Source organism: Gambusia affinis, linkage group LG10 (genome assembly GCF_019740435.1).
Source record: "Gambusia affinis linkage group LG10, SWU_Gaff_1.0, whole genome shotgun sequence".
NCBI lineage: Eukaryota > Metazoa > Chordata > Actinopteri > Cyprinodontiformes > Poeciliidae > Gambusia > Gambusia affinis.
The window spans coordinates 18,958,109-18,972,805 of NC_057877.1; the positions used below are offsets into that span (position 1 = coordinate 18,958,109).

At 38.6% G+C, this 14,697-nt stretch overlaps 1 protein-coding gene across 4 annotated transcripts in view; it reads left to right on the plus strand.

Annotated features, from left to right (window-relative positions):
- Nucleotides 1-14,697, plus strand: part of camsap2a (calmodulin regulated spectrin-associated protein family, member 2a) — a 40,505-nt gene that overhangs the window by 19,700 nt on the left and 6,108 nt on the right. For 2 of the 4 annotated variants that reach the window (XM_044129704.1, XM_044129705.1), the window contains exons 5-12: nucleotides 3,749-3,781; nucleotides 4,885-5,026; nucleotides 5,434-5,573; nucleotides 10,884-10,980; nucleotides 11,176-11,272; nucleotides 11,358-11,389; nucleotides 11,487-11,556; nucleotides 11,685-13,842. In XM_044129704.1, coding sequence (XP_043985639.1) covers nucleotides 3,749-3,781; nucleotides 4,885-5,026; nucleotides 5,434-5,573; nucleotides 10,884-10,980; nucleotides 11,176-11,272; nucleotides 11,358-11,389; nucleotides 11,487-11,556; nucleotides 11,685-13,842 — 2,769 coding nt within the window. The remainder of the gene's footprint in view (nucleotides 1-3,748; nucleotides 3,782-4,884; nucleotides 5,027-5,433; nucleotides 5,574-10,883; nucleotides 10,981-11,175; nucleotides 11,273-11,357; nucleotides 11,390-11,486; nucleotides 11,557-11,684; nucleotides 13,843-14,697) is intronic. The other 2 variants (XM_044129706.1, XM_044129707.1) reach the window with 1 other exon arrangement.

Genomic DNA, 14,697 nt, shown 5'->3' on the forward strand with positions numbered 1-14,697 from the left:
GCCGTCTCCCTTCCATGTCCTTGAATAGTCACTGCCAGCAGTTTTAAAGAAAGGATTGACCTTTGAAATGCTGGGGTGACTTCCTCTCTGTCACCTGGACCTTAAACATGTTCAGGGACTGAGAAAAAATTATATTATATATTATTGATATATTGTTGTCGTGTCTTACCGCCATTTCTTTTACCCCAAAAGAAAAAAAAATCCTTTTTATTTTTTCCATTTCTCTCTCCCAAGTTATGCCATACAACACACTCTGACATAAGACCGTAGGTGTTGCTTCATTTTAAAGATGTTAAAAGCCCATCTCATGTTAAACTGGCAGCACAGCTGCCTTGTTTTGACCTCCAGGGATGGAGAACTGCACTTCCTTTTCTCAGGGCTGCACAGTGTTTGACGATGATCTGACCAGTCAGTGTGCAGACACAGCAGTGCATGCCTCAGCTATCCTTCACAAACACACAGCAAGGCATACATGCTTTAACTGGTGAAGTGGAACAAGACAGTGAAATCATATCCTCATTGAAACTTCTGGGGGGGGTTTGTACTACTGAACCAAAAACTGAATGATAAACATGGTCACTTATTATTACCTATTTAGCATGGTCTGATGTTGATTTTTGGGTGATAACAAATCCCCTTGTTTGGTCCATGAGCTGTGGAGTTGACCTTCCAATGTCCCCATGAACCTTGAGGCCAGTAGCCTTAGATGCTGTGTGTGTGTTGTGTCCTTGTTGTGACTTCTATGTCTATTGCTTATGGCAGACTTTACTGTATTTTAATAGACCAACTCGCTAAATGCTTCATTTGAACACATTCAGATGAACTAATGTAATAGACAGACTTCAGGCTCTCTGGAGATTATATGTTGTTTTTTTTTAGTTTAAAGTCTAATTGTTAAGTAAAGATATTTGTACCATCCAACCAAAACTTTAGCAAAACATTTAATCACTCTCCTTGTAATAATTGCATAATAACTTACAATGTTAGGTAGGTAATTTACAGTATTATTGTAATGGGGATGTGGTGAAGTGCAAACATTTTAGCATATCTATTTAGACTAACCATAGTGTGTATGATATAATTTTATCAGGCACCAATCAATCAGGCAGTGATCAAAAAGTGGCAATTTCCAACTGATTAACTCTAAACAGTGATCAACAGGTAATGTACAGGAAAATATGTCCTTTATGGGCCCCAGAACTGAAATCTCCCTCTTTTTTTCTGCCTGTAAACACATTTAAAGACAGCGTGTTTTTTTTTTTTTTAATCAAACTTAGATAATGGTAAGGCTCATGTGTTTTGATGCATAATTGGGAATAATTTTGAAATCTTTTTATTATGCTGAGCTCACAATTATTGTATATATCAAGGACACTGCAGCAGACAAAATAACTCTTGATACCCAAAGAGAACTATCGCTAAAAGTTTCATTTTAAATAATCAGTGGTTTGCTATTAATTTTCTTAGATGAAAAGTTCATTGTCATTTTGAGAGGGAAAATAGAAATGACCATAGGATCACAAGTTACTAAAAACCAGTTGCCTTCAAAAAAGTGCAATGTTACATTTGCTACCTCCAGCAGCTTTATGTCCCCCTCCCTCCTACTGTCTGCTGTAGGTCTGCAGTTAGTATGAGTCACGCAAACAGACAGTGAGAGACACACACCCTTCTAGGGCAGTCGGGGCGACACCGACTTTATTTTATTCCATCAATTATTTGTAGGGGTGATGGTGGCAACATGACAAGGGTTTGGAAGGTTGATTTATTTTTTCCTCTAAGGACTTTATGTGCCCTCCTGGGTTTGACTGGTGGACACACTGTGTAGCACTATTCAGTGAAAAGTCTAACATCAGTTTAGAAGCTGACAGTCCTCCTCTTGTTGTCAAGCTGTGGCAGCAGGCTGTGGTATTTGGAGCCTGAATGATCTGCAAAGTACACGCTGACCTTTGAATAAAATTTATTAGCATTACCAAGCCATCCAATCATATAACTCCACTGTGTCTGATAATAATGACACTTGAATAAATATTTTCAAATTTGCCTTTGCTGGTTTTCAGGTTGGCCTGTGAGAGTTTGCTTACTTTGTATTGTTGAGGAGCACAGCTTATTTGACTCCTGGCTCTGGAGGGAGTTGGTAGTTTGTCTCAGTCTACAGATGCATTTTTCCACAACAATGACTTTATGGCACGGTCGCGAAAAACTTTCAGGCTTTGAGTTGAAGGGAAAAAGCAAAATTAGATTTACTTCAAGTTGTTGGCACGGAAACCCTCTGTTAAAAATATCATTGGTTGTTATTAGTGAATGTAATTACAATAGCAAAGAACTGTACAACACTGAGATAGAAAATGTTTAGATAAACTTAAGGGAGTAAATACTTTCATGCTTGTAGGAACACTCAGTTGTCATTAATTTTTTATGCTGGTGGCAATAAAATGAGTCAAATATGAGGCAAACATAATCCTATTTCTTGTGTCCGAATTGTGAATAAACAAAGTATTTACAACTGGTGTTACTTATCATTTAACTGCAACTCATTTGCACAGATTGGGACTAAATCTTGTCTTTTCCACATGTTTATAAGCTGATCAGTTCTATTTCTTGCCTATTTACATATATTGTATGATGAACTATAAAACTCATTAACCACTAATATGTTGACTAGATTAGATCAGGTGTGGGTGAGCACTGTGACACTAATCAAATCAGGAAAATCCAGGACAGCTTCTGTCTCTCTCTTTTTTTTTTTTTTACTTTTTGTGCCTTTTCTAGTTATATTGATGATTTCATTAGAGTGTATTTTCCCTACAAGTCACAGCTTTCCTTCTTTGAAGTTATGAAAATGGATGTCATTTTGATCGACGTGAATTTTGGGTCTTTGGTTCCTCAAGGTAGTGTGGGAATTAACTTTTAGGTGCAACAAGCCTCTTCTGGAAGCAGCTTACATTGTCAGAGGATAGCTGACAGATTTTGACATGAATGCAGTAGGATTTTCTCTTTCGTGAGATGGGTTTTTATTAACTTGACAGTGAACATTTGAACAGTCAAGATACACTCTGGTATTTTAGTGTGAATCTATTGGAACTGGCATGAAAAAGTGACTGTCAAATTTAAAATACCGATTTCACAGCGTTTTAATCATAGCCCTTAAAGGCAGTTGTACTTTGATATTTCCTCTCCTTTAAATTATAATGCATTATCTTAGGTCAAAAAGACTTATGTAATTGCATGTGATTGCCAAAGATGAGAATGTAAATAACAGCGTCATGGATAACAGGTTCTAAAATTGTCTTTAAATATTACAAAAGTGACAAAAAATGGTTTTAGGAGAAGGAGACCTTCTGTTCTTTTCTTATTTTTCTTGACTACATCTCCATGAATTTTAATTTACAAAAAGTACACTTTGTCATGTTTATGTCATTTACTATAAAGTCAGGACCTAATCATAGTAAATTCTTACCACACCTTTCTTACATCAGAACTTTAAGATGTGACAGTTGTTTTGTTGTATCCACGTGAAAGAAAATATAAAAAGCCAAAAATTGAAAGCCATTTAAACATATTACAACTAAGCTACCCAGTTTTATAAGATGAGTGGGATGTCTTTCATACACACAAAAACAATTGCCAACACTTCTTACTTTGGTGTCAGTGCTGTTATGTTACTGCTTATGTTACTAATTGCATTACTAACTAATCTCATTGAGGACATTTCTTTATGGTTCCCTTTCCCTCTGCTTCGCTGCTGCAGTCTCCAACCAAGTGGTACATGAAGCTTGTGCCTGTAAGTCCACTTATCACTGCTGTCCCTTTTGCATCTGTATGTTCATAGTGATGTCTTTCATCCCTCCCGCAGGGCCACACAATATTAGAAAAACATGCTATTGCAATGTTAATGTTGAACATTGTCACAATATTAGTAGCTACTAATGCAGATTTTCCTAATTAATCATTTTTTCAAAGCTCAATACATGGTAAGAGCTTTTGGATCTCGCTCTTTATACCACTAAACTGTGACTGTGCTGAAAGGGATTAAAAATAATGGAAGGCAGAGGAACAAATTTAATATTTCCAAGCAGGCCATTACAAATGAATATAAATACAATAATATTGCAATAACAATTTGGATTGCATTTATTGTGCAGCTCTACCTCATTTGTTTGTTGTGTATGTAGAATTTCTATTTGTCTTGTCAACAGGTCATTATTTGTCATTTTATGCACATCAGAGAGATGACAAAAATCTTCTGATTCTTATTAAACTTGCTTCAGTACCTACTGTACATAGGGATACGTTTAATGAAGCTCATGAAAACATATTTTTTTCGATTGTGGCTTTACCTATTTATTACATACTTATATTCTGTAGGTCATACAACATTGATGAATTGCTTAAGTTCTCCCACGACTAAACATTAGACAAGAAAAAATACTTTATAGTTTTTAGACATCTAGGAAGAAATACTGTTATAGCTTCAAATCCATATCTTAGTTATTGTCATTTGAGTGACAAGTCCCATGTGTTTTTTATTTCACCTAGAGAAAATAAATGTAACCACTTTACAACATTTGAATATAAATCATTTAAAAAGCTATTGTTTCTTGTCTTTGGCATATACCAGTCCATTTCCAAAGTCATTTAATTACCTTCATTCATGAGTAAATCCTCTAAATTCACACTGTTCTCTCCACTATCTGCCACTTCTTGAAAGCTCTAATGAAACCCCAGCTGTGTGAGGGTCGCTCCATTAATTGTGCCTAATTGTGCCTCCCATTAAGTGAATGAAAAACAGAAACAACAGGATAAGTCTGAGCTACAAACTACTGCAAATCTAAGCAAGATGCTGTTCTGCAAAGCACTTGGGTTTATAGCTGTTTATTTCAACAGGCTCGCTATCGGAAAGAGCAGGCCTCTACCCAGCTGGCTCCCTGGATCCCCCCAGTGGACAACCTGCTTAAGGACAGCACAGACGGCTCGGCTCTGGGTGCACTGCTGCATTTCTACTGCCCTCAGCTGCTCCCCCTGGATGGTAAGGACATGAGATGGAAACAGTTGCTGTTTTCAGATTCTGATGTCAGAATAGGGACGGTATAGTGTAGGTTCACCGAGTGGATCAGTTGTCTTTCACAAACAGAAGATGCATTCAATTGAAGGACCAAGTAAACAAACCTATCTACTTTGTAAACACATGGTAATTTACTCATTTTAGAGAGAATCAGGGAGAAAAACATAAATCGAGCGGCAGCTAAACCCACTATTAAATAACAATAAGCCACTATCTTGACATTTAAGACTTTTACAAAGTTTGAGGAAAAGTTAAAAAAAGCTACCTCAGCTGTGTCTGGAAAAAAAAAGTTTGTTCATCTATCAGTGTAGTAAAAAGCTCCTAGTCATCAAATTTTGTCTGACAGCTGATGGATCTGTCTGACCTCTTAGATGTCTGTTTGAAGGAGAATATGAGTCTGGCCGACCGTCTCTACAACCTGCAGCTCATTCAGGACTTCTGCAAAGACAACCTGAACAGCTGCTGCCATTTCAGCCTGGAGGACATGCTCTACGCCTCCTCAACCATCAAGGTACAGCCTAAATCAGCATGCATAATTTTTCTTCAACAAAAGACAAAAAGTTAAAAAATTATCATGTTGAAATTATCATGAATGATTTCATAATGTTTAGGTCTGCAGTTCTAAACTTCTTGCTGCTTTTTTTTTTCCATTTGGACAGTTAGCTTATTGTCCAAATGCTAACTGATTCTACTCACTGACACGTTATTAGGAAAGTTTTTGTTTTACCTATTTTTGTGGATTTGTTGTTCAACACAGAGAAGATACCCATATGGCATAGTTGTGTATAGGGAGAAAGGCTGAATATAAGACAAAAAATAAGCTGGGTTGCACACCAGTGGAGTGAGTCATACTGTGGAAAAACCTCTTGTAAAAAACCCTCTGTTCAAACCACAAAATTGGAGAACTCCATACAGGCTGCACTGCTGCTGTGTGCACTTATGTAGGTTTTTGCTTTTACGTTGTTTTTCTTACCCTATTTTAGGTCCCACGTCTTTGTGAGACAGTCCTTGTGTCTTTCATTTGGTGTTGTTTTCAGGCTTTGAATTTTCTTCATTTCTGCCCCTTGTACTTTTTGGTTTGCATTTGTCTCACTAAAACATACTTTTTTTCTTTTCCCTTGTTAATGCTTCAGATTACAGACTTGTTGTCTGTAATTTATTTATAAAGTTAGCATCTTTATGTAGATTTGTGTAAACTTCTTGCTACGTGCAATGATGTTGGAGTGCATCTGTCCTAGAAACAACTCCTGTTTTTAGTTTTTTGCTAAACTCACTTGCTGCCCTACTTTTCTATCTCCAGCAATAACATACATATAGCCAATAAAACAGGCTAAATTAGTTGGCAAATATGTCAACCATGTCAGACTGATGTACTTTTTAAAATAGAACATGTTTGTTGTTCTCTCTTTTACATTTTATTTTAAATATTTTTCCAAATCTTTGTCAGATTTAAAAGTTTATGAACATTAAATAACCTATTCTGATCTTTGTCTAATGATTCCTTTGAGGCTCACATGTCTATATCAGTTGCATTGTGGAGGATTTACATTGTTGCTCCTGCATTTTAACCTTTTCATCAAATAGCCATCCTGGCTTCTGAAGCACATGAATACCACAACATCAGATGACAAATCACAGTGCAGACAACCTAATTGTTCCTTTCATAACACCCTTCCGTTGGTTGGAGGGTTTACTGCAACTTTCCTTTTGTGCTTCATGTTTTTGTTCTTGTGGTGTCTATCAGTCTCTTTCCCCAAATGCTGCATAAACAGTAAGCTGGTGTGTGAAGTGATGGATGAGTCTGGCTTTGGCTTTCTGCTGTCTAAACATGTCTTTGGGTTCAGATAAAGATGCATTTATTCTGTCCCTGCTCTGAGCAGAGACAGAATACAGGTCACTGAAAGGACAAACTTCTGTCTAACCAAATAACATGTCAGGTTCCAAATAATATGCTGATTTCAACAGATTTAATGTGAATATAATTATACACAAATTTTATTTTAAGGTAATACAGTACTATCAATGTAATTATATGGGTTGGAATAGTTGTATTTCTTGTATTGACCAACATGCGAAACTGCGAAATAATTGTTGCACCATGAAAACATTGTACCTATGAAAATTAACCTTATACATACAACCAGGCCTACAATGGAAGTGTTTAGATTGAAGCTTATTCATGTTCTAGAATGTTAAAGCCAATATGTAAAACTAAATCTGATTGCGAATGATGTTCTTCCTCAAAATGCTCAAGTATTTTGACCACTGTATTTACAATTTGTGTTGCAAAACAGGGGCTTTGAGCGTTTGAACTGAGACAACACACATGAAGGATTGCTATGGGGGTTTAAAGGTTAAAGCTAATGTTATAACATAAGTGTATAACTATAATGTATCAGATTAAAAGTGTTGCCCCAAAAGCCTGCATGTTACTGTCAACAGAACTTAAATGAAGCAAAAGAAAGAGTGATTGTGTTCTGAGTCCAGCCAGCAGCATTATTTTGCTGACACTGGTTTTTGAGGACATACAGCTGTCCCAGCAGAGCACAGTTACTGTCTGAAAGAAGCAGTAAAAGGCAGAACTGCAAAGCGAACGAGTCAGATTCGGTAACCTTGACCTGGATTTCCAGGCACACACACCACCAATGGCTGTGTGCTGCGCCCGTCACACTAATGGAGACCTTATTATAAAGACTGTGCCGAGAAATTAAGGGGAGGCGAGGTGAGCGGGCTGTTGACACAAAAGAAATTGGAAACAGGACAGAGGTAGTAGGAGTGTGAAGCAATTAGAAAGGTGAGGGAAGGGTCTGATCAGTAATATTGAAGACAATCGCCAGGATTTAGCTCACTGCAAGTGCACATACTCACGTTAACTTGTTTAGTTATTCTTAAAATGGTGTTGCTCTTAAATCAATCTCAATCTATCAGCATCTGTGGGTTGTACAGTTTTGCAAACATCTTTACTCATTCAGCACAATCAAAAATAAAATTGAAGGCTCACAGTTTAAACATTCAACACTTTCATCAGTATCCTCATGTACAAATCAGTCTGCTCATGTAAAATCACATGTCTAGTGCAAATTATTGTAAATGAAAGATACTTAAAAGACGATGCTTTAACAATATGTTTCTTTAAACATGACAGTTCTTTTTGAGTTCCACCATGCTTTTATAAAACACAGTGTGTTAGCCTTTAAAAACCCAACCCCCTAAAAACCATTTATTACATACACAACTTAGCCATTACCCTTAGGTAATGGGTTTGGCTTAGTAAATCATGTCAGCCCTACTCCCATTTGGACACTCTGCATTTAATTAATTCACAACACATCTAAATTACCATCTGTGGTTGAAAGAATGGAGATTTTGTTCGCCATGTCTGGTTTTTGACTATCTCTAAACCACTGGACGTCAAGCTTTGCATGAATCTCAGTTAGTTGGTTCTCCATTTGAGCAGGATATTTCACAAGGAAAAATGGCTTGACATCTCGATTTTCTGTAAAATGTAAAACTACTGCATCTGATTGATGTTAAGTTCAGATCCCCAAGTAGGTTAATGTGGTGCGGTAAAAGGTGTAAAGATAAGTAGAATAAATCTAGTAATTTTATTTATGTAGGTAAATTGAAAAAAAAACAACAACCACTGTTTCCTTTAAGTGTTTCACTGTAAATAGTGAGTGAAGTTAATAATATACACAGGCTCCCCCCATTTAATGTCTTAAAATCAACAATAATATTTTTCATTTCTTTCTAAGCTTCGCTGGCAGCCAGTTTAATGATACAAGTGACACGCCGTTTTATCTGTTTAAGTCACTGCTCCCACACCAGCTTTTCTTTCTACTTGGTCTGAAATTGTAAGATCTGTTTTCCCCTCTGGAACTGACAGTAGCTCAATATACTTGGCAGGAAATAAAAGAGTGGGATTTTCCACATTTGTGTGATTGTCAGCCTGCTAAACCCATATCCTTTAATCAACCTTCCGTTCCACCTCTTGTTGGGATTAAATCCCCAGGAATTGCCAGTGCATGTCCTTGTATCCTACAGAACTCAATGCTATCACTCACAGAGTGTGTCTGAGTGACCTGCCATTGACTTTTTTATTGGCTTTAAGCAATACACACCACAAGTGCTTTTGGGTGTCTCATTATTATATTGAGTGTGGGACATCTCAATCCCTGCAGAGTGGATTAGCCACCACCCCCACCCAACCTACTTCTTCCAACTAGAAATCTCATTAATCATGAGTCAGGTTAAAAGCTGCACACTTAAACAGCAAAATCTGGCAGTTCTGCAAACCAGGCAACGTCAGAAGTAGTAGAGCCAAACAATGGAAAGATAGGTGGGGCAGTGGGTGATCTGTGTGAGTGCACGCTTGCTTAGGGGTGGTATTATACTACAGCACTCACACCTGGTGTGTCAGTAGTAGACAGAGGAACAGATGGAAAGGAAAAACAAGGCCTGGGTGGTTCAGATACAAGAAGATCTCATCGTCATTCTTGCATATTTTTCTGCTTTTCTATTCATCAAAACCTTAAAGGATGTTACCCAAAGGTAAATAGCATAGTTTGACTAGCAGTTTAAAAAAAAATTATGTTGAATAAGAAAAAACTTAGTTGAAAGAAGTTTTATTTGTGCATGTTGATAACATTACTTTACTTACTGAAAGCACCTAGAAAAGACTGGTTTTGTAGTTCTGCACACTAGCATGCAGAGCAGACTCCAACATGAAGAAAAACTGTAAAATGCTGCAGTAACAGCCACAATAGACAAGTGTCAGTAGTGTTAATTGTCTCTAGACCTCCTGGTGGGCTCTTGTGTTGCAGTTTAGAGGCTTGTGAAGTGAATGTTTTAGTTTTTTTGCTTAGCAGAGCAAACTATTGCTGATGAAGTAAAAAGGATGTCGTTGGCGCTGATCCATGCACCACTGCCTTTGTCTGGGGACCGCAGATTGAGGGGTGGTGAGAGGGTGTGTTCCCTCAAGGTCACTCTCGCTTCAGAGCTCCCATACTGCATATTTATGGGAGCTGCATGAACACATGATTTAGAATACTTCAATAGTTGAGCCTTAACATACACTGAAGCAAAACAAAATGCTTAAAATGCATTTAAGCAAAACAAGATGCTAATGTATTTTCTTTAAGAAATTTTTAAATTTTGCTGTGTTAGAATTATTACAAAATTAATATCCGTTTTCTAGAATTTCTCTTTTGGTATATCCAGATTTGTAGTATATATTATGTATTGAAATGGTGGCTCTTTTTTCAAAGCAGTGCAATCTAGCTGTTTGACCTCCTGCTGTATGTTGACCTGATTTAGACATGGACATACCATGGCACAACAGTGTCACAGAGTATCAACAATTACCTAGTGTGAATTAGGTTAACTGGTCGGTTGCACAACTGTGACTGAAATCATAAAATATACTTATGAAAAAAAGAATTCAGCCTTTTTGGGTTCTTGCAGTTTCTGACATTTCTCAAATCCTGGCTCCAGTACATTTTTTTCAGTGTAGTAGATAATTATTTTATCAGTCCTCAGAAAATGTGTTAATCTGCTGAAAGGAATGCTTAAAAATAACTGGAAATTAAGCTGTAAATCGTTTGCAGACATTGTGTGGAAAGGGACAAACTTGATGAAAATTTAATCACTGCAGATCTTCTTGGAGTCCACAGTGACACATGGTGGGGAAATATATTCAATGCAGTTGTAATTTAGTAAAAGCTGGCCTAAAGCAAGTACTTATATTTATCTTTGAAGAATCTTCAGATCAAATGGGTTTAACATGACTTTTTCCCATAATTTTAACATTTTTTCCCCTCAGAACAACTATCTGGTGTTCATGGCCGAGCTGTTTTGGTGGTTTGAGGTGGTTAAGCCGTCTTTTGTAAAGCCAAGAATGCTTGACAATGAAGGGAAAGGCAAGTAATAAATTCAAGCATTACAGTTCAAGTTATGTCATGCAAGTTACAATGGTGTCTTGTTTGTTTGAAAATGTAGTATAAAAAGTTAAATACAACATATTTGTAGGTTTCTTAAACTGGAAATAGTAAGAAAATAGTACAGTAATGATCTACATTGTGAAAACAAATTTTCTCTCTGTTTCATCCTTCCAGAACCATCATCCATATTGAAAAGTATGCCTTTCATTCCAATCTCCAAAGCTACCAAGAGAAGTTTCATGGAAAGACCTCCAAGTCCTGAAAGACCCAGGTAGAGTATTGTAAGAATTTTGTATAAAGTATATTGATTCATGAGATTTAAAAACAAAAAATGATTTATTTCTGCAAATTTATAGTTTACCCCTTCGACCCCAGCTTCGTAACACAGGTAATTATAATTTTCATATTAAGAAGATTAGCTGTTTTATTGGGCCATTTAAATTCTATTGTTTTTACCTGTTTTTTGTCTGATTTTTGTTATCCAGGAGAGATCAAGAGGTCTAGCTCCATGTCTTTTGTTGATGGGAATCTAGGCACATGGCCCAAAGAGAAAAGGTTGGTAATTACATCTACTCATCAAGAGACGTGGTCATTTTGAGTTAAATCTATAGAGCTCACTAAGTTAAATTTGCCACTAATCACATACCTGCAGATTTATTTACAGTTTTGTTCTTTCGTTATAGGTCTGGGCCTTATGGGGTGTCATTTGACATCCCCTTTGACAAAGGGGATCCTGCTCCTGCTGTACCTTCATCTACACGTGGAATGGTTAGATCTATCAGCACTGATGATGGTTCTGGTTTCAAGGTCCAGCACATGCCTCGTGGAATGAAGAGGAACCTGTCGTTTCAGCCAGTGAATGGTCAGAGCATTGGTATCCAGGAGGAAGGCTGTCCAGAACGCCTTGCAGGAGTGGAGTTCTGCAGGCAAGTATTCCCCAACGGACATGGAAATGTCCTGGCATCAGCTCCCTCTTTGGAAGAAGCCCTCCCAATCATCCACAGCCCAACCAGACCACCTGTAGAGGGCATCAACAATGGTTTCTTTCTGCACAGCCAAAACCCTGGGGATGGTGCTGGTGGCTTGGACCCTCTGTCAGAGTCTGATTCCAAAGAACTTTTGAGCACCGCAGACACCACCGAGGTGGACACCGGCATTCACATCCGCACAGAGGACATGCTGGATGAAGATTCCTCTTTGAAAGACCTCTCCGTAAACATGGACCTGGATGTGGACACACCAAGCCCCTGTCCAAGCAATCAGAGCAAATCTCCCTCGGGAGTGAAGTTGACCAGCTTTGCCGAGCAGAAGATGAGGAAGCTTAGTCCATCAGCACCAGATTCAGGCAGAGGAAGCAGCAGCTCCATGAAGACCACTCCAGAGGGCTCAGAGTTTGCTCTCCCACTGTCAGTCTCCTGGGCACCAACACCAGAGCACAGCCCCATCCGTCAACAAAACACTCCAGCCATTACTGCTCAGGCAACACCCACAACTGTCCAGCTTCCACCCAATGACCCTGCACAGGTCATGGCTGCAGAGATGGTGCAGCTGAGGATAAGGCTTGAAGAGAAACGAAAAGCTATTGAAGCTCAAAAGAAGAAAGTGGAAGCTGCTTTTACGAGGCATCGGCAGAAGATGGGTCACTCAGCATTTCTCAATGTGGTAAAGAGGAAAGCTGATGGGGCTGCTAGTGGAGAGGAAGGGGGTCAAAGTTACGCAGAAGGTAAATTGGCGAGCACAAGTCCCACATTTAAATTTGGCCGGAGCAAGGCGGATACACCTGACGGAGCAGAACAAAGTACCACATCCTCTTGTTGGCAGAAGACACCAGGTTCAGGAGATGAGGGTGGACAAAGCCATGCTCAGATCACTGAAGCAGATCTCTCAGAGTATACACGTTCAATCGAAAAGCTCAACCACTCTTTGGCATTTCTCCAGGCTGAGATGCAACGTTTAGCTCAGCAGCAGGAAGTTATCATGGCCATGAGGGAACAACAGCATCAGCAAGCCTGGGTCATTCCCCCTCCTCATACAAACCCCTCACCACAGAAATATCCTCGATCTGGAGCTGTTACCCGTTCTTCTGGGCCTTCTTCCCCTGCCGACTCACCTCGTTCAACCCATCGCTCTCCAACCAGCATCAAACGCAAATCGGCCTCCTTCCACTCACGCAATCCTCACACAGCTCGACCCAGTGAGCTTAAGCTGGCACCGTATAGTCGTGTCCTAACTGCACCACAGTCAGTCGATAGCATCCCAAGGTTGCGCAGGTTTTCTCCTTGTCAGCCTATGCAGAGCTCCTTTATTTATATGGGGGAGAAACCAGCAGCTGCCAGTCCAGAAACAATTGGCCAAGTTGGGGACAATACTAAAGAGACAGATTCCATCCTGTCCCCTGAGAGGGAGCTGGCTAGTATTTGTGCTGTCTGCTCCCCTCATAGCTCTCCCAAGGTGCAGACCAAAACAGAACAAAGTGAAGTAGATGCAAATTTCTCCAATCAGGAAACAGAATCTCACACCCATGATGAGATTTCAGACACTGTAAAAGATGACCAGAGCAGCACAGTTCAGAAATCATTTATTGAACTTAAACCCACCATTGAGTCTTCTTTCCCTGAGGTTCTTGCCCACCCTATATTAGAAACTTTCACAGTGACGCCATCAGTGTTACCTCCAAAGCCAGAACCCTCCAGTCAGGCCAAAAGTAGTCTGATTGAGGTTCCTTTGTCGGTCATGAAGTCTACAGAGGATCTGACAATTGATGACGGTTTGGAGATGGAACAAGACAGTACCGAGAGTGCAGATGATGAGCAAAGGTTATGCCATGGATTCTTCTTTAAGGTAATTTCATTTCTATCAATTTTGTCAAGAAATACACAGGAGTATCAAGACACAACTTTTGATAATGGAACCTTAATGTGCATTTAACACTGCTATGGTGGAATTGAGCAATTATATATTCATAACAGCATAGCCCTGTTTGTTTTGGTGGGGAAAGCTTCTCGCCCCAAACATGATGAGATTAATAGTTGAGGAAACATGTCGGCTAAGGACAGCATTGTCTTGCACAGCATCTTAGATTGCTTTTAGCTGCTGTCTGGGCTCCGATGTAGGTCAGAAAAGTGGGGCTGCTGTGAATAATTCAGGGACAGCTGTAAAAATGTGGGGTGGGATACAGGTTGACTTGAATATAAAGCATAGAGGATGTTTTCAGTTTAAAGACTTTTAAGAGACCAAACATCCTCTATGCTAGTCTTTAAACTGAAAAGTGAATGGACTTTTATTTAACTAATGAATTTATGCTTTAAATATACCTTCTAGTTATTTTCTAAGTCTAGCTAAAGATTTTTTTTTTCTTTTTCTTGGGTTATTTGCTGTGCTTTTATAAAAGATAATTTGAGATATACAGTGTCTTGAAAATATCCATATTTCTTGAACTTATACACATTTTCTCACATAAAACCCACAAATTTATCATATTTTATGTTAAATATATAATAAATATGTAACATACATTTATTCTATACATCTAACAAAAATAGAGGTGCATATTGTTCATGTTTGGTCCAACCAAGTCAGTCAGTTACAGTGTTAAGCCTTGTAGGATTGTTCTCTACAATCTTCGTACGTGTAAAGACTGACATTATTTTCCATTCTTCTAGCACAAAAACTCATACAGTCCAACTGAACTTGTCT